The 25,791-nt window shown below is 42.9% G+C and overlaps 1 protein-coding gene across 1 annotated transcript in view; it reads left to right on the forward strand.

The window, feature by feature from the left end:
- Positions 1 to 25,178, forward strand: part of EXOC4 (exocyst complex component 4) — an 813,795-nt gene extending 788,617 nt beyond the window's left edge. The window contains exon 18 of the mRNA XM_081244856.1: positions 23,715 to 25,178. Within this exon, the coding sequence (XP_081100982.1) occupies positions 23,715 to 23,952 (238 nt within the window). The 3' untranslated portion in view covers positions 23,953 to 25,178. The remainder of the gene's footprint in view (positions 1 to 23,714) is intronic.
- The last annotated feature ends 613 nt before the right edge of the window (positions 25,179 to 25,791 follow it).

The following is a 25,791-nucleotide window of genomic DNA, read 5'->3' on the forward strand; positions in this document are numbered from 1 at the left end:
TAGTTATCAGCTTGAACCATTAAATTTATTATTTAATATATGCTTTCCAGCTCACTTGGTTAGAATTTCATTGCGCCTTATCTATATAAATTTAATTAGGCTCGATATCATCAGTATATTATAGAACTAATTAAAGATTTAGATAAGTGCTGAGGGGACTTATTGAAAACTCCATAAAGTTCCATTTAGAAAATGAGATATTCTTCCTTCAGTTCATTGTGAGAGAACGAAACAGCAAGAAGTGTTTCTTGCAGTGTTTCTGAAAAATTATTTAACTGGATTTAATGGACTTATTCCATTCTTTGAAGAGCTTTTTAATTACTCTGTATCTTTGTGCAGTCCAACAACAGTTATAATCTTTGTTTAAAGACTTTAAAATCTTCTCCTCCCACTGAGCTAACTGTCTTGTATTCTGTTGTGCACATGTGAGTGTGAGTGTGTGTGTGTGTGTGTGTATACACAGGTAGGTGGTATAGGATTTTTAAACCCTGATTGAGATCATGTAATATGTAATGGTTTGTATGGGGAAATCTACCAGTTCTCACAAGTAGGATAAACACTGAGAAGGATCAGAGAATGCCCACCATTAATACAGCAGGAAAAGGGAGAAGATAAGAAACCCTGACCCAGGAGAAAGTCCCTGGGCAAAACTGAGGTTCCCGAGTATGGCTTCTTTGAATAAATTGTTTTGTAGAAATCACTTTGAATTCCCTTGTATCTGCGACTCCGCTATAGAATATAAAGCAGATTATTTAAAAGACTGATTTCAACTAAGTGCTTTGTGTCTTCATTACAAAGCACAATAAAGCCTTTTACTACAATGAAGCCACTATTACTTTCCACTGAGTATGCACTGAAATAAAGCCGCACCGTGCTACCGTACTCCCAGGGTGCTCAGTGCTCTTGTCAAAAAGCACATTTTTTTTTTCCAGTGCAGATTGAGTGACACAATGCATGGTTTAAAAAAAAAAAAAAAAGGAAGAAAGAAAGTGAGAGGACAAATAACAAATGTAGGCCATCTATGACTGGGCACACTGTCGTTCAGCATAGAGACACCCAGGAAGCCAGCGAGCCAGAAAAACTGTTGAGGGCCTGTGTGGTGTGATAGAAAAGTTCCAGGCTTTGGGCTTAGGAGAAACCGATTTAAAGCTCTGCTGTTGATTAGCTGTGTGACCTGGGGCCTAATCTTTCCACGCCTAAATTTCTTTCCCTAGAAAATGGAAATAATATTAATAATGCTGCCCCTGCTGCCTACTTCAGTCTCCCTCATGGATTGGGATGGTTTTTCAATGTCATCTATTCTAGTTTTAATCCATTTACTTTTCCAGATACAGAAACTGAGGTACAGTGGGATTAAGTGGTATGATCATGATCACTGGTGAGCTAGTGGCAGGGCCAGGATTGGAATAGATACCTCTGAGATCAGGTCTGCACTGTCACGTGGACTATAAAAGAACACATGGGCATTTTCTTTCTTTCTTTTTTTTAAATGTATTTGGCTGTGCCGGGTCTTAGTTGCGGCATACGGGCTCTTAGTTGCGGCATGCAGGAACTAGTTCCCTGACCAGGGATCGAACCCGGGCCCCCTGCATTGGGAGCGTGGAGTCTTAACCGCTGGACCACCAGAGAAGTCCCCCACATGGGCATTTTTCTTAGGGACATCCTGGCTGCACTTGGTAGCACTCAGTTTTTTTTCCCCTAGCAACTATTTCTGAAACACGTCACTGCAGTTTCCCTGCCCAAATGGTTTGTAAACATTTGCACCTCCCAGTCTGAGAAAACATTTGCAGGAACATTTGGGTCACAAACCAATGTTTGTTTCACCCCCCCACACTTGAAATGTTTCCCTTTGAAAACATTAGAAATGGTGCCAGTAAAGCAGATTCTCGACAGAAGTGTAAGCCTGGAGTGGGAGGGACACTCCCAGCTACCTGGTTTGGGACATTCAGGGACCTCCAGGCCCAGCAGTTCCTTCCAGGCCCAGAAGGAACGTGCAGCATCTCCCAGCACAACCTTAGTCTGTGACATTCTTTGGTTTTGAAGTGTAATAGGTACATGAAGAAGTGCTACAGGTTAGATGAGGGTTTTTTGGTCGGGGGGTGGGGGCGGTAAGCAGGTTAGTTCCCTCCTGTGCCTGTGAATTTAGACAAGGTGTTGAAGGGGAAGTGAGGAGAGAAGAGGCAGAAAAGTGGCCAGAAAGTCTCACTGTAGAAAGGACAGACTGCCGGCTTACTTGTTTCTTCCTTATTTTTTGCCACCCTACCCTGCTGAGTGTGCAGCTTCAACACTGCAGTGCTGGTTTCAAGCAGGGTATCTAGGTTAACCTTGGTGAGTAGCACTGGCCTGATCAATGATGGAGCATGGACTAGTGACTAGATCAGTAACTTGGGGGTCCAGGCAGAGGGGGCTTAATCATAACTCTACTTCTGACTTGTGGATTACCTCAAATAATCCTGTTACCGGACCAAACTTTGGTCCGCTCACCTGCGATGCAGCAAAGCCCGTCTCCTGCCACCGGGTTGTGATGAAGGAAACTACAACGTTTATCGTAGGGCCCCAAGCAAGGAGAATGGGCAGCTTGTGCTCAGAAGACCCAAACTCCTCGATGGCTTTCAGGAAAGGGTTTTTAAAGGCAGTATTTGGAGTGAGGGTTGCGGTTCCTAGACTTTCTTCTGATTGGTTGGTGGTGGGGGTAATAGGGTGATGTTTTGTGAATCTTAATCAGCAACCTCTGGTTCTGTCCAGTCTGGAGTCTACGTGCTAGTGGTCAACATGTAGTCACCTTCCTCTATCTACCAGACTGGGGGTCCTTGTTTCTACAGAACAACTCAAAGATATGTGTCAGATTGTTATGTATATCCCTTGAGCAGGAGCTAGGACTCTGTTTTATCGCTGAACTATTGTTTAAACTATCATTACTCTTGCTTGACTGCTTTTCCTTTGCTTCTGTGTTCCCTCACTTCCCTAACTGATAACTGCTTTAGTCTGCTCTTTGGACCTCAGGGAAGGTCTAGGAAACCAAACCCTTTTTCTACAAACAGGAAACAGAGTACACGGAGGGGCTTTTGTACCCAGGAGGCCCCCATAGAGCCCTGCTTGGTTTCAGTCCCCCCTTTTCTTTGATACTCCTCAATCCTGAGGGGAACAGGGACGGAACAAGAAAGGGAATAAAATTTTAGATGAAGAGGTTCATCATAGGGACCTCCCTGGCAGTCCAGTGGTTAAGACTCCTGCTTCCACTGCAGGAGGCGCAGGTTGGATCCCCGGTCGAGGAACTAGGATCCCGTGTGCCACATGGTACGGCCGAAAACAAACAAACAAAAAAGAGGTTCATCATAAACCCACTAGGGGAACTCAGTTTTAGGGGGACTTGATTTCACTCCCCTCTGCCACCTTCCTCTCCTTTCGTTTCCTATACTGATCCCAGGTCTCGAAAGCAGCATTTCCCTGGGGCCACGGGAGAATAATCATAGGCCCTATCGTGCTTGCTGACAGAGCCCCACTAGACTGTATGTGAAGCACTGTGGAAGTTCATTAGATTTTTGAAAGCCCTGGAAATTATGAGACACTAATTCTGAAGGTAGCAGATGGGAGGAAATGGAATGAGCCCTCTCACTCTTTCCTACCACTTTATTCTACAGTATTTGTGGAAAACTGGGTTCAGGAGTCCAGGCTATTCTTGCTGCTTTTTAAAATAACTTTCAACTTTTCTCATTATAGATCAACATACTTTTTCTGTAAAATCTGTCCCCATCCCAGCGTACACCTTCATTTCTAGTACAGCCTCAGCTCAACCCTGAGGAGTCACTCATTACCAGGAATAAAGATCTGAAGGTCAGCTGTGTGAAAAAGCAGATGAGTGCAAGAAGTCTCAAATTTCACTTTAATTTAGCATAAGGTAGCACAACAGTCACACTTTGAGCCGTGGACAGAAAATTAATCAGTCGATCTGAGAAAGAAATGGAAAATTTTATTTGAGCCAAATTTGAGGATTATAACCTGAGAAGAGCATCTCAGAAAGCTCTGTGAACTGTTACACCCATTAGAAGTCAAGGCACAGTTATATAAGTTTTTTGAGACAGAGGGCTGTACATAAAATGATGTATTTTTGACAGTTTACATAATCCAGATCTAAGTGTCATCATGGTGCGACCTGTGACCCCTCACAAGCTCAAGAAGGAATGGTATCTTTTAAAGAGTTGTCTTGGTGATGGGAGAACGTTGCTCTTTATGGTTGAGCAGGTATTCCTGCTTGATGGGGGAGGTCTGGACAATGCATAATGCAGATAGATACACAATGCACAGTGGAGCGGGGGAGGGGGAGGCCAGAGGGCAGAGAATTTTTATGTTTAAAGTTTTCTTGTCTTGCCATAAAATACGAATTTTATTTCACAGAGCAGTCATCTGCACCTCTGCTTCTAATTTTTTCCCCCATCTGATGCCCAGGCTAAAATAATATTCATGTATTCTTGCCAGATATGTGTATTTGCATTAGCCCTTTACAGTTTATATAGGGCTGTCACAAATAGGATCATAATGAGTCTCTTGATTATGAGTAAACATTTTTGTCTTCCCAAGCTTGATTCTGGCTGTAAATTGTTTTCTCATGGCCCAACTCCAGAGTTTTTCTGGAATGATCTGGGGGAGGTAGGATAGGGATCTGGCTGTTGTTAACCAGCCTGCTGACCTTAGGTATTTAGCCCTTGTGATGCTCGATTGTGAGGATGAAATCAGATAAACCTTAAAGCATTTGGCATATAGCAAGTGTTAAATAAGTAGTCATTGTTCCCCTTAATAAAAACATTAGTATAATCATTAGTGGATCTTTGACTCAATTATATTTCTATTACTCTGTAATCATACACATAGAATTGTTCCCAATTCTAACCTGTTTTTCTAGTGGAGGTTATTTATTATGAGTTGTCATAAATTTTTCTTGAGAATGGGGATGGAGAGAGTTCAAAGGCATTTAGTGCCAAGATGCTGGGGAGTCACAGAACCTACAAAAGTGTGGAACCCTGAGAAATGGCTTTAGTTCATTTCGGGACACTTAATGAAAATGTGAGCTGGTGAAAATGTTTCTGTATCTGGCAGCTTATAGAATCTTTGCTGCAAATGTCACAGAAGACCATGGAACTGCAGCAAATGTCTTGATTAATGGATCAGTCTTCACAACAGTATTGGCTGTGGATGTACGTCTTCTGTAGAGTTAAGACAGGGTTCTAGGACTTCCCTGGAGGCGCAGTGGTTACGAATCCGCCTGCCAGTGCAGGCGACACAGGTTCGAGCCCTGGTCCACGAAGATCCCACATGCCACAGAGCAACTAAGCCCAGTGCGCCACAACTGCTGAGCCTGCGCTCTAGAGCCCGCGAGCCACAACTACTGAAGCCCGCGCACCTAGAGCCCGTGTTCTGCAACAAGAGAAGCCACCGCAGTGAGAAGCCCACGCAACGCAACAAAGAGTAGCCCCAGCTCACCACAACTAGAGAAAACCCACGTGCAGCAACAAAGACCCAATGCAGCCAAAAATAGATAAATTAATTTTTTTTTAATATTTTTTTAAAAAGTCAAGGTTCTAGTTCATAAAATTAGCATTTTTATAATAGCTTTATTGAGATAGAATTTACATACCACAAACATTAGCTAACCCTTTTAAAGTGTGAAATTCACTTTTTTTAATATAGTCATAGATGTATAGCCATCATCACTAGCTAATTTTAGAACATTTTCATTACCCCAAAAACAAACCCAGTACCCACAAGCAGTCACTCCCATCCCCCCACCCCACCCTGGCAACCACTAATCTACTTCCTGCCCCTGTGGATTTGCCTAATCTGGATATACCATATAAATACAGCATGTGATCTTTTGTGATGAGCTTCTTTTAGTTAGGATGTTTTCACGGTTCATAAAGTTAGCAGTTGTCTTAATGTTAGGATATGAGACTGAATTAAAAACCCAGGTACCCACTCCAGCACTTGGCCTATCGCCTGCTCTCTTTGTCTTTTCTTTTTTGTTTGGAGTAGGGAGAGAAGCGAGAAAAGGAAGGTAATATGTTTTTATTGAAGTATAATATACATACAGTAAACTTTACAAATCTTAACTATACAGCTTGATTATTATTATTTTGTGTGTGTGTGTGTGGTACACGGGCCTCTTACTGTTGTGGCCTCTCCCGTTGTGGAGCACAGGCTCCGGACGCGCAGACGCAGCGGCCATGGCTCGCTGGGCCCAGCCTCTCCGCGGCATGTGGGATCTTCCTGGACCGGGGCACGAACCCGTGTACCCTGCATCGGCAGGCGGACTCTCAACCACTGCGCCACCAGGGAAGCCCTTGATTACTTTTTACAAAGTGAATACACCCAGATAACCATCACTGAGATAAAAGCAGAGAATATTAGAATCACCCCAGAAACCTCCTTGTACCCCTTTCTTAGTCACTACCCCCAGGACAGGTATTTCCTGATTTTGGTTGATTTTATTTTTCTGCGTTCGGTTCCCTGCACAGCCGCCATGCAGCCATGTGGGTGTCCCAGCCTCTGCGAACTCTGATCTCAGCACAGACATTTCCTCAGCACTCAGGGCCTCAGTCACTGCATTCACTACTGTTAGTTCCCATGGGAAGTAAAGCAATACTGAACCTCTCAGGAGCCCCTCTCTGTGCACTCTGTGTCCTCCCGGCTATTCTGGGCCACCTGACCCCAGGCCTCATTCTTCTCCTGTCTTGGTCTCCAGCTTCCCTTGCAAACACCAGCACTCCCTTTAGCACGGGCCATTACAAGGGAGGGGAAAAAAGCACCACCTCTGGGCAGGCACAGTTTGTGACAGACGTTGACCTGCAAAGGCAAACCTTTTGAGGGGAGACTCCCATTTACAATGGAGGCAGCCCTCACTCGACCACCTGCTGTGTCATCGGCTGGTTTCCATTCTGATCAGAGGGGTATTCCTGTCACGAAACTCTGTGTGTTAGCTTCTCTGCAGAAATTTTAAGAAAATCTTTTATTCCAGAAATGAAGTTTTCATTTTAAATTCACTTTCTGCTCTTTGCAAACTTTAGTTTCTGTGTGGTCCAGAGCTATAGGTTAGCATTAGCATTTAAATAGAAGTATTAAGCACACTCAAAGACCTTTCTCATAGAACTTGCCCTTTCTGGGAGGTTTTTCAAATCTGATACTTTTTTCTTCCTAAAAAAGGAATGCAAATGCTATATGTATTTTCCCCATCAAAGGCCCTTTTCTTTGTACATACAGACTTAGGAGAAAGGCATTGTTCATCAGTCTTACTATTAGTCTTTTTAATGGAAAGGGTCAGTTTAAAAAAATTGCTATTCCATCCCTCAAGGCCTGATTTTCTCTGCTGACTCTAAGAATGAATTTTCCTATGGTTAATTTTATCCTGTTATGTCTCATTTTTCTCCAGACACCCTCTAGGAACTCAAATCCCGATGATAAACTAAGAATCTGGTGCCACAATTCTTGCTACGTAATATGAGGCTCCCAGTATCAGTGTCCCCAGAAGCTCCCCATAACTGCAGTAGAGAATCCAAAGGGCCAGGGTCTGAATCTACGGTCAGTCTCATGAAGAACTTGACCTTCTTCTCAGACCCTCTATTTATCTGCCAACTAAGGTTATCAAGCCTAATGTGTGTGGTTGTCAAGAGATTAAACAAGATAGTGACCTTCCTCCTAATTTATGATTTTATATGTAATTGTAAGTGTCTTAAATCCTCTCTCCCTCACATTGAGCTCCCTCAACCAGACCAGTGGAGGAGTAGGGATAGAAGGTAGCTTCTGGTAAAAGGTACCCCTCCTGCTTTCTTCTGTTGTTACTGCCTGTCTTCCCTTTCCTCTCTGCCTCATCTCAGCCCGGCAGTGGGTGTTGTAATAGTTCATGCCAGTCGTGACCTGAACAAAAGCTACTAGAGGTGAGGGCCTGGATTTTCCTATCAAGATATTGGCGCCCTTCTCTCTCTTTGAGGTTGATTTTGTTCAACTACAAGCTTGGGAACAGGAGTTGTGAGGAAACCTAGAAGATGGATATGGCCTGATAGAGGAGAATCTGAGCAAACCAAGGAGAAGCTGGGTAGTCCGACGGCCTGAAGGCTCTCTAGCTTCTCCAACTGTCCATCTTCCACCTACAGAAAGACCTGGAGAGGTCTTTCTAAAACCCAGTTGTCATCATGTCTGACTTCTTCCAAAAATCCTCTCTTCAGATTCCTCCCCATCAACTACAGCTTTGGTTCCCAAATGTCAGCGTGGGAACTGAAGCTAGACCGTCATTGTCTTCCTTAGGAAAATGAGAAAAATAATGACAGTCTAGTGAGTTTGTGAGTCTCTCATGAAAGAAAACATGTCCCTTTTGTTCTGAGATTTTTTCTTTCCTGCTTGAGGAGTATTAAAATACCTTCTTTTATTGAGTCCTGGTAATAATAGATGATAATAGTTCTGTCTTAATAACCGGGGCAAAACAAAAGGCTAACAACTCTAAAACAGTCACACCCTGCATCCCTTTCTTTGATCCACCCACGAAGTCCAGTCTTTACTGTGACACACAAGGTCCGCTGTCATCTGGCTCTAGCTTACCTTGCTAACCTCTCATCCCTCCTTCCCCCTCCACACACCCGTTGCCCTCTGGGGAGGGATAAACCATTTGTAGTTCCCCCCAAATACCATATTCTTCCTACCTTCCCACCCACTTCACACATTCTGCCTCCCTCACTTCTAAGAGTTCTTTCCTTCCCTCATGTTTGCCTCCTCGTTACGTCTCCTCAAAAAAGCCTTCCCTGACTGATCTAAGAAGTACACAGCCCTTCCTGTTGGTCATCGTAGATCGTCTCATTTGTACCTTTATTACAGCTGCTGTCACATTACTGTAAATACGTGGCCAGTGTCACACCAGACTCTGCATCTCCGGAGAGCAAGGACTGTGCTTTACTCATTTCTGCATCCACAGTACCTACAACATACTACCTGGTGCATCACTGATGCTTAAATATTTGTTGAGCAAATAAACAGAAAAAGAATTTTGAAAGGTACTGTATAAGCACTGAGGATGCTACAGGGAGTCATAAGACATAGTCTTTGTCTTAAGACATAGTCTTTGTCATCAAGAAGGCTGCATTCTGGGAAAAGATAATAAATATATATTACGGTACATCCATATAATTGAATCCTCTGCAGCTATTAAGAAGAATGAGGCAGGTTGATATGTACTGAAATGGAACCACATCTAAGATACATTAAGTGGAAAAAGCAAGTTGTAGAAGAGCATGTAAACACCACTTCTCTTTAAATATGTGTGCTGTGTGTGGGTACATACACACGCATGCTCACACACAGTTCACACACACATACATACACGTGCATGCGCACTCACACACAACTATGCTTGTATATGTAATGAATATAAAATGTATTTGAAAGGATACCCTGGAAACTTTGTAACAGCGATTGTCTCCAGGAAAGGAAACCGGGTGGATGGCTAAGGGACAGGAGTAGGAGAGAGACTTTGCACTGTACGCTTTTTGTCCCTTTTATTTTGTTTATTTAACAAACGCTTATGTATTATGTGCACTTTACAGATATTAACTAGTTTAATCCTCCTGACAACCCTATGAGGTGGATATTGTCAGTATCTTTATTTCATGGTTGAGGAAACTGAAGCCCAGAGAGGTAACTTGTGCAAGTTCACACAGGTAGTAACTAAATACCCTGACACCTTTTTAAAAAATTGCATCTCTAGTTCCAGAAGAATCTTAGTTGCTCTGTTTTGTTTTGTACTTTAAATAAACAGATCCTACTGTGGATGATACATGTTAAATGGGTGACGCATCCGTAAGTAACAGAGAAGGAAGAAATTGCTCAGGATAGCTTCGTAGAGGATAGGGGTTTCAGCAGTCTTCAAGGTTAGGCTTTGAATACACAAACCCAGAGCCCAGAAGAACTAAATATGTTCAAGGGGCATTGATGGCTCAGTCTGGCTTCAATAGAAGGTTGATAGAGGAAAAAAGTGGGGGAAAAAGGTGGGATTGGCACCAAATCCAAGGCTTTGGATGTCAGTGTTAGGAGTTCGGACTTTATCCTATTGGCACTAGTGAATACACAAGTTGTTGTTTTAACACAGAATAGTGATCTGATGCAGGTAGAACTGGAGAAGATTAACCTAGGAGGAGTTAGTGATTGTGAGAGACTCAGGTAGGAGCTTAAATAGTTAAGATCTATGATAATGAGATTGGTAAGAAGAAATGAATATATAAGATGTTGCACTGATAGACCTAGTGATCATCAGGCAAAGAAAGAGCGAAGACTCAAAAGTGACACTGACATCCAGAGGTTTTGCAAACTATAGTGCTGTGAAGCAAAACTTGCAATTTAGGGAGGCCACCTGATAAGGGCACCTGATAGAAATGTCTGCAAATCAGTGAAAATGAAGCTTTGATCTATTCAGAGACCAGATCATGAGAGAGAAACCATCTCATATACAAACTTTGGGAAGCAGAGAGAGAAGGACAAAGAGCAGGGCGATCCCCTGACTGGGAGGAAGGCCTGCAGTGGGCAGACAGTAGGAGCCGTTAAAGGGAAGGAAGGAGCTCAGGGAGTTGGGGGAGGAGCCTGAACCACTTGGCTCCAAGAACAGTGAGTCCAGGATGGAAACTGTCGAGGGGAAAGACCACTGTGTCTACTAGGATGTCATCAGTGACCTTTTTGAATATAGTTTCAGACAAAGTGGAGGCTTTTGAAGGATAGCGAATACAAATGATTTTTTTTTGAGAAATTTGACAATGAAAGGGAGAACAGAGACGAGATGAGATATAGAGTGGACACAGGATTGCATGAAGGGCTTAGAGCTTGTTGTTTGGTTTTGTTTTTGTCCAAATATGAGAAACAAGGATATTTGAAGGCAGACATAAAAGAACCTGTGAAAGGGGTAGATACTAGATACAGGAGTTGAAAACAAAACCCCAGCAAGATCCTAAAGGCAATGGGAGGGATTGGGATTAAAAGCATAAGACCAATCTTAGAAAGAAAGGGGAAAAAGGGCTAGAAAAGAAACCCCTCTTTTGAGCCAAGAGTCGACAGGAAAAGATTAATAAAAAATCATTTCAATGTGGAGGATAGGATGCCTCACACAATTATGGTAAAGTACACTCCAAAGAGATAATATATATGTGGCTGGTACAATAAAAGTTACCTGTGGTATTTTTTGTTGTTGTTTTTGCCTTTTTTTTTTACCATTTTTACAGAGCAGATATTCTACCATGTTGTTTGATTTAATCCTCAAACCTACCCTGTGATGTTATACTATTTACCGTATTGCATAAATGAAGAAGTTGAAGTTCAGACAGGCTAAGAAATTGCTTAGGTCAAACAGGTTAAGTAAATGATACGGGATTCATGTCTAATTCTGCCAGCGAATGAAAGAATAGTTGGGGAGGATTGCAGATGACTAGCCAAAAACAGATGTTTTCCCTCTGTGCCCTCCCCTTTTTCACCTGCAACCAGTTATCCCAGACATCCACATCACCCTCTCAGAATTACATCAGAATAATACCCCTTAGCCTGTTACACAGAGCACCTGTGTTATTCATAGTTCCTCCCTTCCCAAGGTCAAAGAATCATGGACTGCTTTTTTACCTTGTGCTCTATCACTTAATGAAATTTACTGACTGTTGGCTCTCTCATTCATTCTTTCCTTTTCATTTATTCACCACTCACTAGATGCCCAGGGGGTAACAACGAATGGTACAGAATCCAACCCTGCCCTCAGAGAGCCTGCATTCTAGGATGGGAGGCAGACATTAATTTATGTAATAAATACTTACATAACATTTACTCTGTTCCAGCCACTGTTCTTCATTATTTGACCCTTGTAACAACCTCATGTACTTTTTCCTTTCTCAGATGTAGAAAATAAGGCACAGAGAGGTTAATTAATTGCCCAAGAACATACAAATAGTAAGAGGCAGAACTGAGATTCAAACCCAGGCCCCTGACTCCTGAGTCCATGAGCTTAACCACTGTATTATGCTGTGTCTCTAATTGTGTGTGTGTGTGTATGCACATATTTTTAAAATATACCACATATATGTTAAAATATATTTTGGAAATACGTATATCTTTTGATGGGGATGCAGGCTAAAAAGAAAAGAAGCTAAGTAAAAGGACAAAGCTTGATGAGGGTGGGGCAGGTATCATTTTACCTAAGGTGGTCAGGGAAAACCGCACTTACTGATAAGCTGACATTTGAGCAAAAATTGGACTGAATCTCTTCTAATCTTCTCTTTTCCTCCAGTCTTCTGTCCCTTTAATCCCATTTGATACTCTTTTCTGATTTTATTTCAAGTGGATTATAGTATAAAGCAACACAGAACTATGAAGTACAACAAAGACAGGGATTATCATCACCTTCTTGCCCTATAACGGGTACTTTTTTAATAGTAAGTAAAAAAATGCCCTGGTTCAAGGCCCTGACCCCCGCACACCCTCATGGACCATTTTTACCAGTCCTGTTCTAAAGTTTCTCCCAACTATTGAATATAGGAGATCATAATTTCTTCCAGACATATTCACTTGGGTTTTTCTAAGATAAATCTCCTTTCGTTATTAGCTGCCCATAATTCTAAATTCTCTGGTGTCCTTTACATTATTTCTATTACTTTGTTGCTGTTCCCAGCCTTTCCCCATTTAGTAGCATTTGACCTTTTCAACACTCTTTGTAGTTCTTGCACATTAATTAAAGTATTAGGTGAGATCACTGTTATAAGGCAGTGTCCTTAGCATTCAGTAGATGCTTTCTCTTCTGAATTTGATTTGCCTTCATTGTTACCCTTTGTTTGTTTTTCAGTCTGTGTCCTATCAGGGGTAGCCATTCAGAATAAATTCATTTTGCTAGTTACAGTTTTTTAGAGGCACTGTATAAAATGGTTCACTGACATCCAAATATATATCAGCCACAGTGGTCTTTACATCCACCAAATTCATATTGCTATCCAAAGCTATCCATCACGTTTGTCGGAGTATTTGGGTCTTTAATTAAACCCTGCTGGTTATGGTACATATTTCCATTAGCTCCTTCTGATTTAGTCTATTATTTTTCTAATTGACATCCGTTCTGAGTCACATGTCCGTGAATCTCAGGTGGCCCATTTTGTAGCTTTGGTTTGTTTAGCTTTTCTCCCTTTCGTAAATAACCTAAGGGTTTAGTGAATACCCCCTCGAGTGTTTGCCGTTGGGACCTACTGATTGGCATATGCTCATATGTTCAAATAATCCCCTGATTTTTTGGTCCCTCTGCCAAAACCGTTTTCCCTTCTGGCCTTTCAGTCCTAAAAGATACAGTCTTTTGTCTTGGCAAAGTAGAGAAACTTCCTGTAACAAAAGCGAGCAGCATAGTAGGGTCTCTGCCTAGGACCAAAGGGTAAGGAGTCAGGGTTTGAGTAACTCAGTGGACTGCTGGCTGAATAGCAATCTTTGCATCTTAAACCCCCAGCAGGGATACTGGCTTGAGTGAACTGTCCATTCAGCTTCACCGAGTTTTTGTCTTAACACACTGGTGAGGTAGCTGGCTAGGGGCAGAGTCAGTAGCTAAAGAATACAACTAACTGGCACTTACCAGAATCAGTCCATCATCCTGGCCTCATGGGCTTAATAGTCTAATGGGCATGTTCTCCCATCAGACCACACAGTCCATGCCTATCCTCACTGACCTTTCTCCCCAAGCACTACAGGTAGAGAAGAATCTCCATCTATAAATACAGTAACCCAGCACCTGTTACCGCTTCACTTCTCTGTCACTTGAAGCAGAAACCTTGGTTTCTGTACCTTGTCTAGGGCCCTTCAACTCTTCTTTCTCATGTACCGAAAGAGAGTAGCACAATTAGCAGGCAGGCTGGCTAGCAAGACCAGGACTTATTTTACTTTAAATTAAAACATTTGCCTGGTGTCTTAGAGACCTTTGATCTGGGCCTGGATTGGATTTTTTTTTTTAAGTGTAGATAAAAAAAAAAAAAGCTTCTTGAAACCAAGGACTATACCTTTGTATATTATATTAGCATTTAAAATGTTATTAGAGCTTCCTAAGCATTAGTAATAATAATACTGGGTTTTCCTTTGAAGAGATCCTTTGCATTATTTATTGAAAAGTTGATCATTCCATTTCATTACTTAAAACTGAAAAACCCATAGGGCCTTTGAATTATTTTTATTCAGCATATGTCAGCAGTTATTTCCCGGATTGCTAATCTGAGAAATATAGATAATATCCAATACAAGGGCCTTGTGCTAATTGGTAAACAGTTTGTAGTGTTGAGGCCACCAAAGTACATAATACTATGCCCTTTTATCCACCTATGATATTAGATAAATTATTATTTTAATTGAGAAGACTCTAACGTGATATTCAATAAATTATATTTTTTTAATGGAAAAGACTCTCTTCAGTGATATTCATCACAGCATAGCTCTCCTTAACCTGGACTCACCTTTTGATAATCAGAAGAGCATTCACAGGAGCATGAGACAAACACACTTATGAAAGTAAAATGAAGGGCCTAAATAAAAAAATCACAGAACAGGAGGATAATTCTGTTCACTCTTTCATATTTCATTATTTGATAACATCAGAAGATGACTCCATCAGAATTGCTTTGGCAAGTGCAAACAGAAATGTGCCCGATCACTATGTATTAAAACCTTCAAAATGGGAGAAGTAGTTGAGCAGACTTCTTAATGGACTGAATAATTATTCATACAAATGGGGTTTGACCAAAGGCAGTGCCAGACCAAAGAGACCCAGTTTTAATTGTACTGAATTTAAAATGCAGCTCTTCCTCTAGCCCTGTTGTAGGAAACTTAATTTAAAAAATTATCTGATGTAGCAGAGAGTGACATGTGAATCCTTAAGTTGTCGAAGAGAAAATTCTAACCGCAGATACTTATAAATTCAGAATGTGTTCCAAAGGTGGGGAACAGCATTTCCAGCGAAGAAAACAAAAAGACATTTTCTTCCCGTATCAGCAAGTGTAACTGAGCTCGGGAGAGAGGGTCATCATCACAAAAAGGGCTGGTTCTCAGAGGAATTCCTTTGAGTGGTTGTATTTTCTGAAGAGAAATAAAGCTGGCCACTGCTATCCAAAATAGCAGGGTCCGTTACTGAGAGGAATGAAGGCAGATGAGTTTACATTTTAACATCTCCCCTGGAGAGACACTGCCACCCCGCCCCTCGTCCTGCTGAAGCACGGCCGGTTATCAGAACTAGGCCAATAGATAACCGCCGTTTAAGCATGGGTGCCATTGATGGAGGCAGTGGTGTATGTGCCTCATTATACAGAGAAAATGTAGGTGGACGACCCATCAAAGAAGCCTCTGCAAGCCTTACAGCAGCAGACTCCCGGGCTCTCTTTACCTCTTGAATGGGTTTCTGCTGCCAGCAGCTGAGGGAATTTATGCACTGTTTTTTCCTAAAGACCATTCTTTACCTCTCTTCACCCCTCTTTACCTTTGCCTTTCTTTACCTCTCTTCAGGTTGTCCTGGTGAGAACAAAAAAACTGCACAACTTCTTGTAAGGAGTGTTAATAACTATCCCCCTATAGAGTACAGATCTAATTCTGCCGCTGACGCTCTGAAAATGATTTCGCTTTTCTCTACCTTAGTTTTCTCACTCCTGAAATGGAAATAACTTCAACTCTTTCGAATTAGAATTTTCAATCATGTCTGTAATAAACTCTAAGCTCTTTTAAGGGGAAGACAAATGAGAGCAATTATGTTATATTTTTTAATAAACTAATTTATTCTTCTGACACACAGAATTACCATCCATTTATTACTGGTCTGGAAAGTACCTCTGAGCTAAGTTTACACTTGTTCAGAATGTTTTCGAATCAGTCACTACTGCATCTTGCTTCCCATAGCTTAGGGAAAATCAGCATCAGCTAATTCTGCTAGAAGCCCGTGATTTTAAAGGACTAAGCAGGGCTTCCCTGGTGGCGCAGTGGTTGGGAGTCCACCTGCCGATGCAGGGGACATGGGTTCGTGCCCCGATCCAGGAGGATTCCACATGCTGTGGAGCGGCTGGGTCCGTGAGCCATGGCCGCTGAGCCTGCGCGTCCGGAGCCTGTGCTCCGCCACGGGAGAGGCCACAACAGTGAGAGGCCCGCGTACCGCAAAAAAAAAAAAAAGACTAAGCAGAGGATGCTGTAAAGGTTTTAATGCCAGTGCTTAAATAGCATCTGCTGTAACCTCTTTGTTTTTCACGTGGGAAGCAGAGATTCGAAAAGCTGACAGCAATTGTCCAAGGTCACACAGCTAGTTAGGGAGGAATGAAAGACTTAACCAGAATCTGAGCTTAGTTGATCTCTTGAGTATTTACTTCTCTAAGTCTTTCTGCTATAACTACCTCTCAGTTATTCATGGGATGATTATCTAGTTTATGGATTATTCAGTGCCTTTCTTTTCTCTTTCCGTCTCCCTGCTTATTACCATGTATACCATTGAGTGAGTAGAGAAAACAGGAGTTGAATGTTTTTACCTGACAATTTAGTGACCCATCAACTCCTGGGTTTTTATTAAATTGCTCATAAGGTTGCAACTGTTGGCTAAAAAGAATTTGGGGGGCTACAGTCGATGCTAAGTTATATTCACGTAAATGTTTCTTCCTTTGAAACTTACATTTTAAGTCAGCTTCAGAGCCTAATTCTCTTATTGACATTAATACTATCGTTATCTTGGGAAGGACTAGATGAGAAAGTCTTCACAATGAAATGACTTAATTATCCCCCTTCCTCGAGGAAGTAATGAATCAGAAAGGCAGCCAACTTTTGGAAAGAAAGGGCACCTTGTCCATTACCGGATTGGAGGGGCACAAAGGGAGGAGCAGAGAGAGGTGACAGAATGAGGAAGCCAGAAGTCTTTCCTGTAACTTTTTTTTTTTTTTTTTTTTTTTTTGCGGTACGCGGGCCTCTCACTGTTGTGGCTTCTCTCATTGCGGAGTACAGGCTCCGGACGCGCAGGCTCAGCGGCCATGGCTCACGGGCCCAGCCGCTCCGCGGCATGTGGGATCTTCCCGGACCGGGGCACGAACCCGCGTCCCCTGCATCGGCAGGCGGACTCTCAACCACTGCGCCACCAGGGAAGCCCTTTCTTGTAACTCTTGAATGCTGAATATACAGCATGACTTCATTATTTGGTTTAGAGCGAATTCCCAGATCAAATCCAGTGTTATTCAAATATTACTGTGAATTGTATAGATGAATTTTGAACTGCCACAATACTAGTTTGTTCCATTACAATGGAAGGCAGAGTTGAATGTGAATTTTATTTAATTCATATTTCCTAAATCCTGACTAAAAATGAATTAGCTAGACAAGTATCCTTTGTAATTAGTACTTTTGCTTTTTACAGGTTCAAATATTTCTGTATTACAGTGACTTTAAAGCAAGTATAGGGTTCAGAGTCCTTCATTTTGAAACCTTAAACAAATCACTCACACTCTCTATAGCTCAGTTTGCTTATCGGTAAAATGTGGGTGATCTCAGAAGCTACTTCAAAGGGTTGAATATGTTAATGCATCTAAAAGTTCAACATTACTGTTAACTATTACTACGATCAAGACGAATTCTAAAACCCAGCCTGTGACATAGCTGTATATCTGTGGAAAATGTAGTTTCCATTTGGGGATCTAGGAATCTGAACACCATCCAGTAGAAGGGGGCAGATGGTGGAGCTGTGGACAGTCCCCCAGTCAGTGCCTTCCTTTCATCCCCACACGCAGACTTTATGCACCTCCTACAGCTATAGGAATGAGGCGTGCCTGGCTTGGGAATAACTGGTCTTATTAGGGCTTTCTTCCCTCACTTGACAAAGAGAACTGAATCTGTTTCCAGTAGCTTTTAGAGATACAGTGATACCTTTGAGTATGGCAAAGCGGGAGGGAGAACCAGGGATGAGAGACTAGAACGCTCCTTGCTTCATACCTGTAAAAATTTATGAAGCGCTCTGAAATAGAAGAAAAACACTATACGCAAAAGATACGAAGATATCGACAATTTGCTTATACATGTGTGTGCATACCCATGTACGTTAAAAACCGATACATAGATAAAAAATTTTTCAACCTCATATAAATTAAAAGAATGTGAGGGGGGACTTCCCTGGTGGCACAGTGGTTAAGAATCTGCCTGCCAATACAGGGGACATGGGTTCAATCCCTGGTCTGGGAAGATCCCACATGCCGTGGAGCAACTAAGCCCATGTGCCACAACTACTGAGCCTGCGCTCTAGAGCCCACGAGCCACAACTACTGAGCCTGCGTGCCACAACTACTGAAGCCCATGCGCCTAGAGTTGGTGCTCCGCAACAAGAGAAGCCACTGCAATGAGAAGCCCGCGCACCACAACGAAGAATAGCCCCCGCTCGCCGCAACTAGAGAAAGCCTGCATGCAGCAACGAAGACCCGACACAGCCCAAAATTAATTAATTAATTAACAAAAAAAGAATATGAGGGGCCAGGTGCTGTCATATGCTGTTGGTACGAAGATAAATTGATACAACTTTTTTTTTTTTTGCGGTACGCGGGCCTCTCACTGTTGTGGCCTCTCCCATTGTGGAGCACAGGCTCCAGACGCGCAGGCTCAGCGGCCACGGCTCACGGGCCCAGCCGTTCCGTGGCATGTGGGATCTTCCTGGACCGGGGCACGAACCCGTGTCCCCTGCATCGGCAGGTGGACTCTCAACCACTGCACCACCAGGGAAGCCTGATACAACTTTTTTAGAAAGCAATTTGGTGGTGTTGCCGAAGTCCTAAAAAAATATACTTACCTTTTCACTAATTCTGCTTTGGAAACCTGTCCTCAGGAAAGAAAGTTTTTTTAATTGGAAAAAACCGAAGTGTCCAATAGTGTGTCAGCCTAAATATTTCAACTATAAGAAAGAAATTGGTAGGATACTACATGTGGGGAAAAAAATCTAGAAGGAAATGCCAAAATGTGGTATGTCTTTATGATGGAATGATATGAGTAATTTTTTTTCCGCTTAATCTTTCTGTAGAGTCTGTATATCTTATGTGGCACATGTATTAATTTTCCAATCACAGAAAAGCAAAATAAACTTTATTTTTACGCTTTAAAAAGAAGATCTGGGCTTCCCTGGTGGCGCAGTGGTTGAGAGTCCGCCTGCCGATGCAGGGGACACGGGTTCGTGCCCCGGTCTGGGAGGATCCCACATGCCGCGGAGCGGCTGGGCCCGTGAGCCATGGCTGCTGGGCCTGCGCGTCCGGAGCCTGTGCTCTGCAGGGGGAGAGGCCACAACGGTGAGAGGCCCGCCTACCGCAAAAAAAAAAAAAAAAAAAAAAAAAAAAAAAAAAAAAAAAAGAAGATCTGCCCAACTTATCAAAATGCCCTTCATACCCTTACTGGTATGAATGTTTTCAGATAGAATCACTGGGGAGAAAAAGTTGCAGTGCAATACCATTAAAGTAAAATAAGAAGAAAAAAACACAAGGAAGAACAGTCTGTGGATAAAGGAAACGTGAGGAAGATATGAGGAAATTATCTGTTTGGACCCGAACAAAATTTAAACGTTGTCATGTTATAGACTGTGAGACCAGTCTATGTGACATCACTTTGCTGTCTCTGCACTCCCCTCCCTCTCCACTTCGGGAACTCTGCCCAAAGGCCCACAGCAAAGGGAGAGAGAAACCACAGGGAAGAGCCACCTCCTCACAGAATTTTCCATCCCTAAGGGGGACATGGATCTCTGGTTTCTGGAATGGGATATTTGGTCCACATCTAGCAACGGGACCCTGAATATCACAGGCTATGAAGAAACTTGCTCTACAAGGCATGAGCCAAGAAAGGTTTAAATCAAATATGTGTTCACTGGTCCCATCCAGGCAGCTAAGTCAAGTGCTATCTCATATAAAATGTGGTGCCCTGGAAGCCATGGCTGCTGCTTTAATTTGTGATGATAAAGATCAAGCTTTCATTTCCCTGGGACCTGATAAATTATTTATTCCAGTTGGGTTACATGTTCATTTCAGTGTGTCAGTGTTTACCATGGAAGCTCATTCTAATTGTGTAGTTTGAGGCATGTTCCTAAATATTTTCTCCTTAGAGCACCTTGTAGCACCCTTTCTCCACCTCCAAGTACAACTGTTGCTATGCTGATTTAGTATAGTCTTTGCTCTGAGGTACTATTCTGAAAGATGAATGAATTCCATTCTGTCTTAACTATCTATGTTTCTTTATGATCTAATATATCATCATGGTTATGGGGATTTTTCCCCCTAACTATAGAAAATACACCATCAGTTACCTGTCAATTTTGTTTAATAACTCAGCTTTGCAATTCTGGGGTACTGTTCATCTGAGGCTCTTGAGGACTCTTTTAGTCTCTCAGTCCACTTCAGAGTGTCATTCTGGGATTTATAAAGGTCTTCATTGCACAGAGGATATTGAAACATTAAGAACTTAAGTGGCATGCCCTTTATCACTTATCACGCTGGAGGCTCCAGGACTAGAAATCCAGGCATCTTTGTTTTGTTGTCTGCTCCCAGCATGGAACAGCGGTCTCTGTAGAAAACCAGCCAGTATCCCTGGAAACAATTCATCAGATTTTTCAAAAGAAATCCAATTTCATTTGGTCTAATGGGTTCAGTGTTACTTGTTAAAATGAAAGATGAAAATATCAACATCATAATACAAAGAAACCCAATTCTTTGGGTTTAATCTCAGCGAAAAGCATCACAACCCCACTTACTGCTTCCGTCTTCTTCCCTAATGCTTTTAGATCCTTGGCTCAAGCAGATGAGAATGGGTCTGTAACTATTCCCCCATCAAACAGACTCTGGCTCAGAGTCCTGGCTGGTTCCAAACCTTTGCGAATCACAGTATCTGGGGATGGGGCCTCAGGAACCTGTACTTTTCATAAGTTCCCAGTAACTCTATAGTTCGAGAATCACCATTCTGGAACTGCAGCTATCAAGTCCCTTCTAGCTGTGAAGGAACCATGAGCCCCCAGTTCTCTCTCATTCCATGTGGCAATTCTAGATTCAAACATGTATTTTTCTTGAACAATGTTTTGAACATTTGCTTAGGTAGTTTCCTAAGTGGACAGCTCTCTCCCTCAACTGTGCATCTAAGATAAGAAGAATTAGAGGATGTAGGACCTCGTTTCTGAAAACTGGGGCTGGTATGGGGGAGGAAGCCAAGGTGTGCCAGGGGACATGTGAAGCCATGGGATAAATGTGATGCACTCTCCTACAGCAGCAAGTTTTCCCTAAAAATAGTATCTTTTTCGTTACAGCAGAGGTATTGTGGAGGAGGAATAGTTCACATGAGTTTTATGCTAACATAAAGCTTCAAAACAATTCTTGACTGTAGCCAATGTTGGGCTTCAAGACCTCTGGAAGTTAGAGTTCATTCACTTATTCTTTCAGAAGTACCTCTGTCTATGTTCAAGTTACCGTTGACCAGTGATTCCTAAATATGTGGTCCCATGAGGTTAGAGTGAACACTCGTTTGAAACCACTACAGAAGACTAGCCCCAAGAAGACCCTTTACACAAGGATGTTGAGCTATTTGCTGCCAGGAGTAGCTCAAAAACTCTCCACTTTAAGACGAGCACCTGCTATTCCTGCCACCATTTAGGAAGCAGTCATAAAAGAGTATTATTTCCCGCATTTAAAAAGAGTGTTAGTTGGAAAAGGCGGCTTAGCAACGCAGGAAGATGAACCAGCCACGTGAAAAGATGCCCGCACTCTTGCCACTTTCCCACTTGTAGCAGCAGTTTATAAAGTACTCTTGAAATTACCAAGCTCCCAGAATGTATTCCTTACCATAAAGATGGCTTAGTTCTCCCATAGGATATTCTTTTTTTCAGGATGTTCCTGATGAAGAAGAAATCCAAGATCCCAAGGCTCCACATCCAATAGTACAAGATTTTTGAGCAAGTGATCCTGAAAGGTCCCTTTACCCGCCCCCCCAAGTTGCCTTGGGCAAACTGCCTTTTTCTGTCCCCTCCATCCTGGAAGAGCTCCCTTTTCTGTGAGGAGGAGAGGAGGAAGTAAACTGCCTTTGGCTATGATAGCGTCACTGGCTCAGAGCCTGCACTGAACTCTTACCTCCCGGGGCATTTGTAGTAGCTGGGCAAGTCATGGCCTCAGAGCCCAGTAGACTCGGTGAGGACTGTAGTGGCATCATGTTGGTGTTCAGATTGTCAGGTGGCAGCCCTCTCCATCCTTGGCTCCCAGCTTCATGTTTTCTCTGCACGGCACATTCACTCTGATGCCTGCTTCCCTTACATTAGAAGGCACTACTCTTCTCTCCATCACCTGGGCCAATGGCGTTGAGCCAGATGGCTCTCAAGTCCCTTCCTTTTTGCTAGAATTATACCGGGTCGCCTCCCAGACCGTCCGACATACTGCTGACATGTCAACCTTCCGGAAGCACAACTCGGAACGGTGCCTCTGTTCTCAGCAGACCTTGGGGCCCCCGATGGGGGTGCTTTATTGACTTAACTATCCTGACGTTAGACCCTCTACCTCTGTCCTTCACTGCCTCTTCCCATGACTCTCTGCTCTCCAGCTGCACTCCCCAGGCTAACCAGATTACTCTTCCCTGTCTGTGCTCATCTCTTCTCTTTTCCTTTAATCTAGAATTTCCTTCCTGGAAGCCCTGCCTGACAGTATCCTACCCCATTTGAAGTCTTCCTTGACCCTTCACCTCCCTTCAACATGGTGTGATTCCTCCTTCCTCTGCTGGAAATTCATAGCATGGATACCTCACTCCGGGCACTTGGAATATTCTTGTCTTTGTCCGTGAAGAAGAGTATTGGACTTAAGAGTCAGAAACCTGGGTTCATCCTGTCACAGCCACAACTGTCTTTGTGACATTGGGCAAGTCCTATAACTTCCCTGGGCCTCAGTTTTCTTATCTGAGAAAAGGGAGTAATAGCGCCCTAGGTGTAGTGAGGGTTACATGACACAGTACATGGAAGTGAACTTTGCTAGCAGTTTTCTGTGCTTTTCATTACCTTTTCCTGCTTGTCTCTGAGCTATCTGAGGAAAGGGGCTGGGTCCTGCTCATCATTATATACTACTATTACTATTATTACATTACTATTAATACATTATTATAAATATATTTCCAGTAATAATAGTTAATGTTTATGGAGCAGGTAGAATTGTGTCAGGCACCATTCTAAGTACTTTATATGGATTAACTAGTTCTCCCAATAACCTAAGAGGTACTGTAACTTCAGAGATACTATTATTACCCCACTTTATGGAGAAAACCATATATTTCACAGAGCCTCCAATGAACGAGTCAATGAATGAGGGATTGAATGAGACAGAAACTACTAGCAATGCCTGCCAGATGGTTATTTCTCTCTCTTGCTTCTGTACCCCAACTTCTCTTTCTTTTGATCTCCTTAGGCAAATGCAAAATTAGGAGAAAGTCTTGAGTGAACTGAGACCTTGATGAGAGGTCTCCCTGGGTCTTCATTTAGACTTCTCATGAAGTGAGCTCCAAGAGGATGGAGATCATGTCTGTCTTGTTCTCCATTACATTCATAGGACTTAGAACAATGTCTAGTGATCAATAAATGTTTATTGAATAGATAAACTAAGTAGTTTATAAATAGCACATTCATTACCACTGAAACCACATAGATTGCTGACCACAGAGCCTGTTAGCAGTGTTGTGTCTTGCTTTCTCAGGCAGTACTACGAGATGCTGTACAACACGGCCGATGAACTCCTGAACCTGGTAGTGGACCAGGGCGTGAAGTACACGGAGCTGGAGTACATCCACGCCCTGACGTTGCTGCACCGCAGCCAGACGGGGGTGGGAGACCAGACCACCCAGAACATGCGGCTGCAGCGGCTCAAGGAGATCATCTGCGAGCAGGCAGCCATCAAGCAAGCCACCAAGGATAAGAAAATAACTACGGTGTAATGGGGTGCACCACGGGAGGGGGCGGGGGACTGGTCATTGTGTTTCCTTGGTCATACTCCTTTCTTTGGTATGTTATTTTGTATACTCTGAGCTGACTTAGTTTCCTCTACACTGATGCTTGAGTGGAGAGAAGTTGTAAGGGTTCTTTTCTCTTTAGTTTTGGTTTTTCGTATAAACTGTAAAGGGACTGCGCAGTACAGAATGTTTGAATTGAACATTTACTTTGATGCAGTCAATTCCAAAGGGCCTAGGGCGGGACGGGGTGGAAGGTTGGGTCGAATTGAACTCTGCAAACAATGAATGCATGAAGGACTACTGCCCAGCAATCTTTGGTAAGTAGATTGTTCCTAAGTTCTAGTCCCTCCCTAAAATCACTTAATAGAGTTCTATTACATAAACAGTAGGATTTTTACTGTCTTGACCATGTCAGTTTACAGTTCGATGAGATAAATGTATGTGCATTGCTTTCTGTCTCTATTGCCAATGGCTTCTCAGCTGCGGTTTTCAACAAATTTCCCTGACCGAAACAGGACCTCTTCAGGGCTTGGGAGAAAAAAATCCTTTTATCTCAATCCTTGGGAGAGTTTTGTATGCAGTAGCCTGGACCCAGGTGATAGGTTGGTTTGATGCCTTTTTTTTTTTTTTTCTGCTGTATCAAAACCAAGCACCATCAAATTAATGATGAAAATGAAGGAAGGAAAGGCGATTCAACCCTCTTCTTGATTTTTCTCCTCTGTTCTCCAAGAGAAAATGATGGTTAGAGAATTTTTTTATCTCACTTGAAACATTGTCTGGGTATAAATGATTCTTCAGTGCTTACTCTCCTTTTGGGAGCCCCTAGGTCTTTCTCATCTTAGAAAGTAGCCCAGGCCTGCCAGCTGAGTGCAAGGAAGCCGGAACAGCCGTGACATTCCTCCTCTGTGCACCCACCAGCTGAGGCTGTTTCTGAAGTGCTCTCGGCTGGTGTGGGAGCTCGCTGCTCCTGGCACACTCGCCTTCCCCACTGTCCCCATGTCTCCAAGATCTCTTCCTGCCTGTAGCTCATATTATCACAGAAGAAAGCAATGTCCTGAGCGGGACACAACTTGAAAACACGTGGAAAGGAGAGTGGAAAGGACTTGGACCACATGAGGTCATGCCTTATGCCCTGATGGTTCAGAATTTTACACCTGTTTGTACAACTTAGGTCTTGTTGGGAAAAGCAGAAAATTAAAAAATGGTTTGAGAAGCTTAAATGTTGAGTATTGTTTTTCTTGTATTTATTCAGCAAACATTCCCTGAGAGCCTAACATGTACCAAATGCTGCTGGGCAGGGGGGCAGGTCCTCAGTAATGAGGACACCCTTATTACCTACCTCTAAGACGGGATGGAAACTGGACTCTAACCAAAATCGTAAGAGATGTGCACTCGGGGCTGAGTTAGAAATCGGGCCAGTGGGGTGGCTGTGAAGGGAACTCAGCAGGCAGCTGGAAGACGATCTTCCAGAAGATTCTGGAAGGAATGTTGTAAATCTGTGTAGCTTCAGAGGCCCAATTGGGAAGAAGTTGAATCTATATGGGAGATGACCATGGAAAAATGTACTGCCCCTAAACAACATCACTGGAAGTAGTCTCCCCGAGAAGTGGGGGTGGGAAGAGGGAGACGAGGGGAGATCAGAGCTGATCACTGTGGTTTGCAAGCCTCCCCTTAGTGGCCGCGGCCTGCCCACAGAGCTCCTGTGCCTTTTCTTCCCCTTCCTGTCCACTCTAGACAAAGAACCTTGGAGTGGTGATAGGGAGGCCAGAAGAGCCAGGGTGGGATGAGGGAGTGCTTAGGATCATTTGATTGGATGTGGGAAGG

This window comes from Mesoplodon bidens (genome assembly GCF_964165515.1).
Source record: "Mesoplodon bidens genome assembly, chromosome: 9".
Lineage (NCBI taxonomy): Eukaryota > Metazoa > Chordata > Mammalia > Artiodactyla > Ziphiidae > Mesoplodon > Mesoplodon bidens.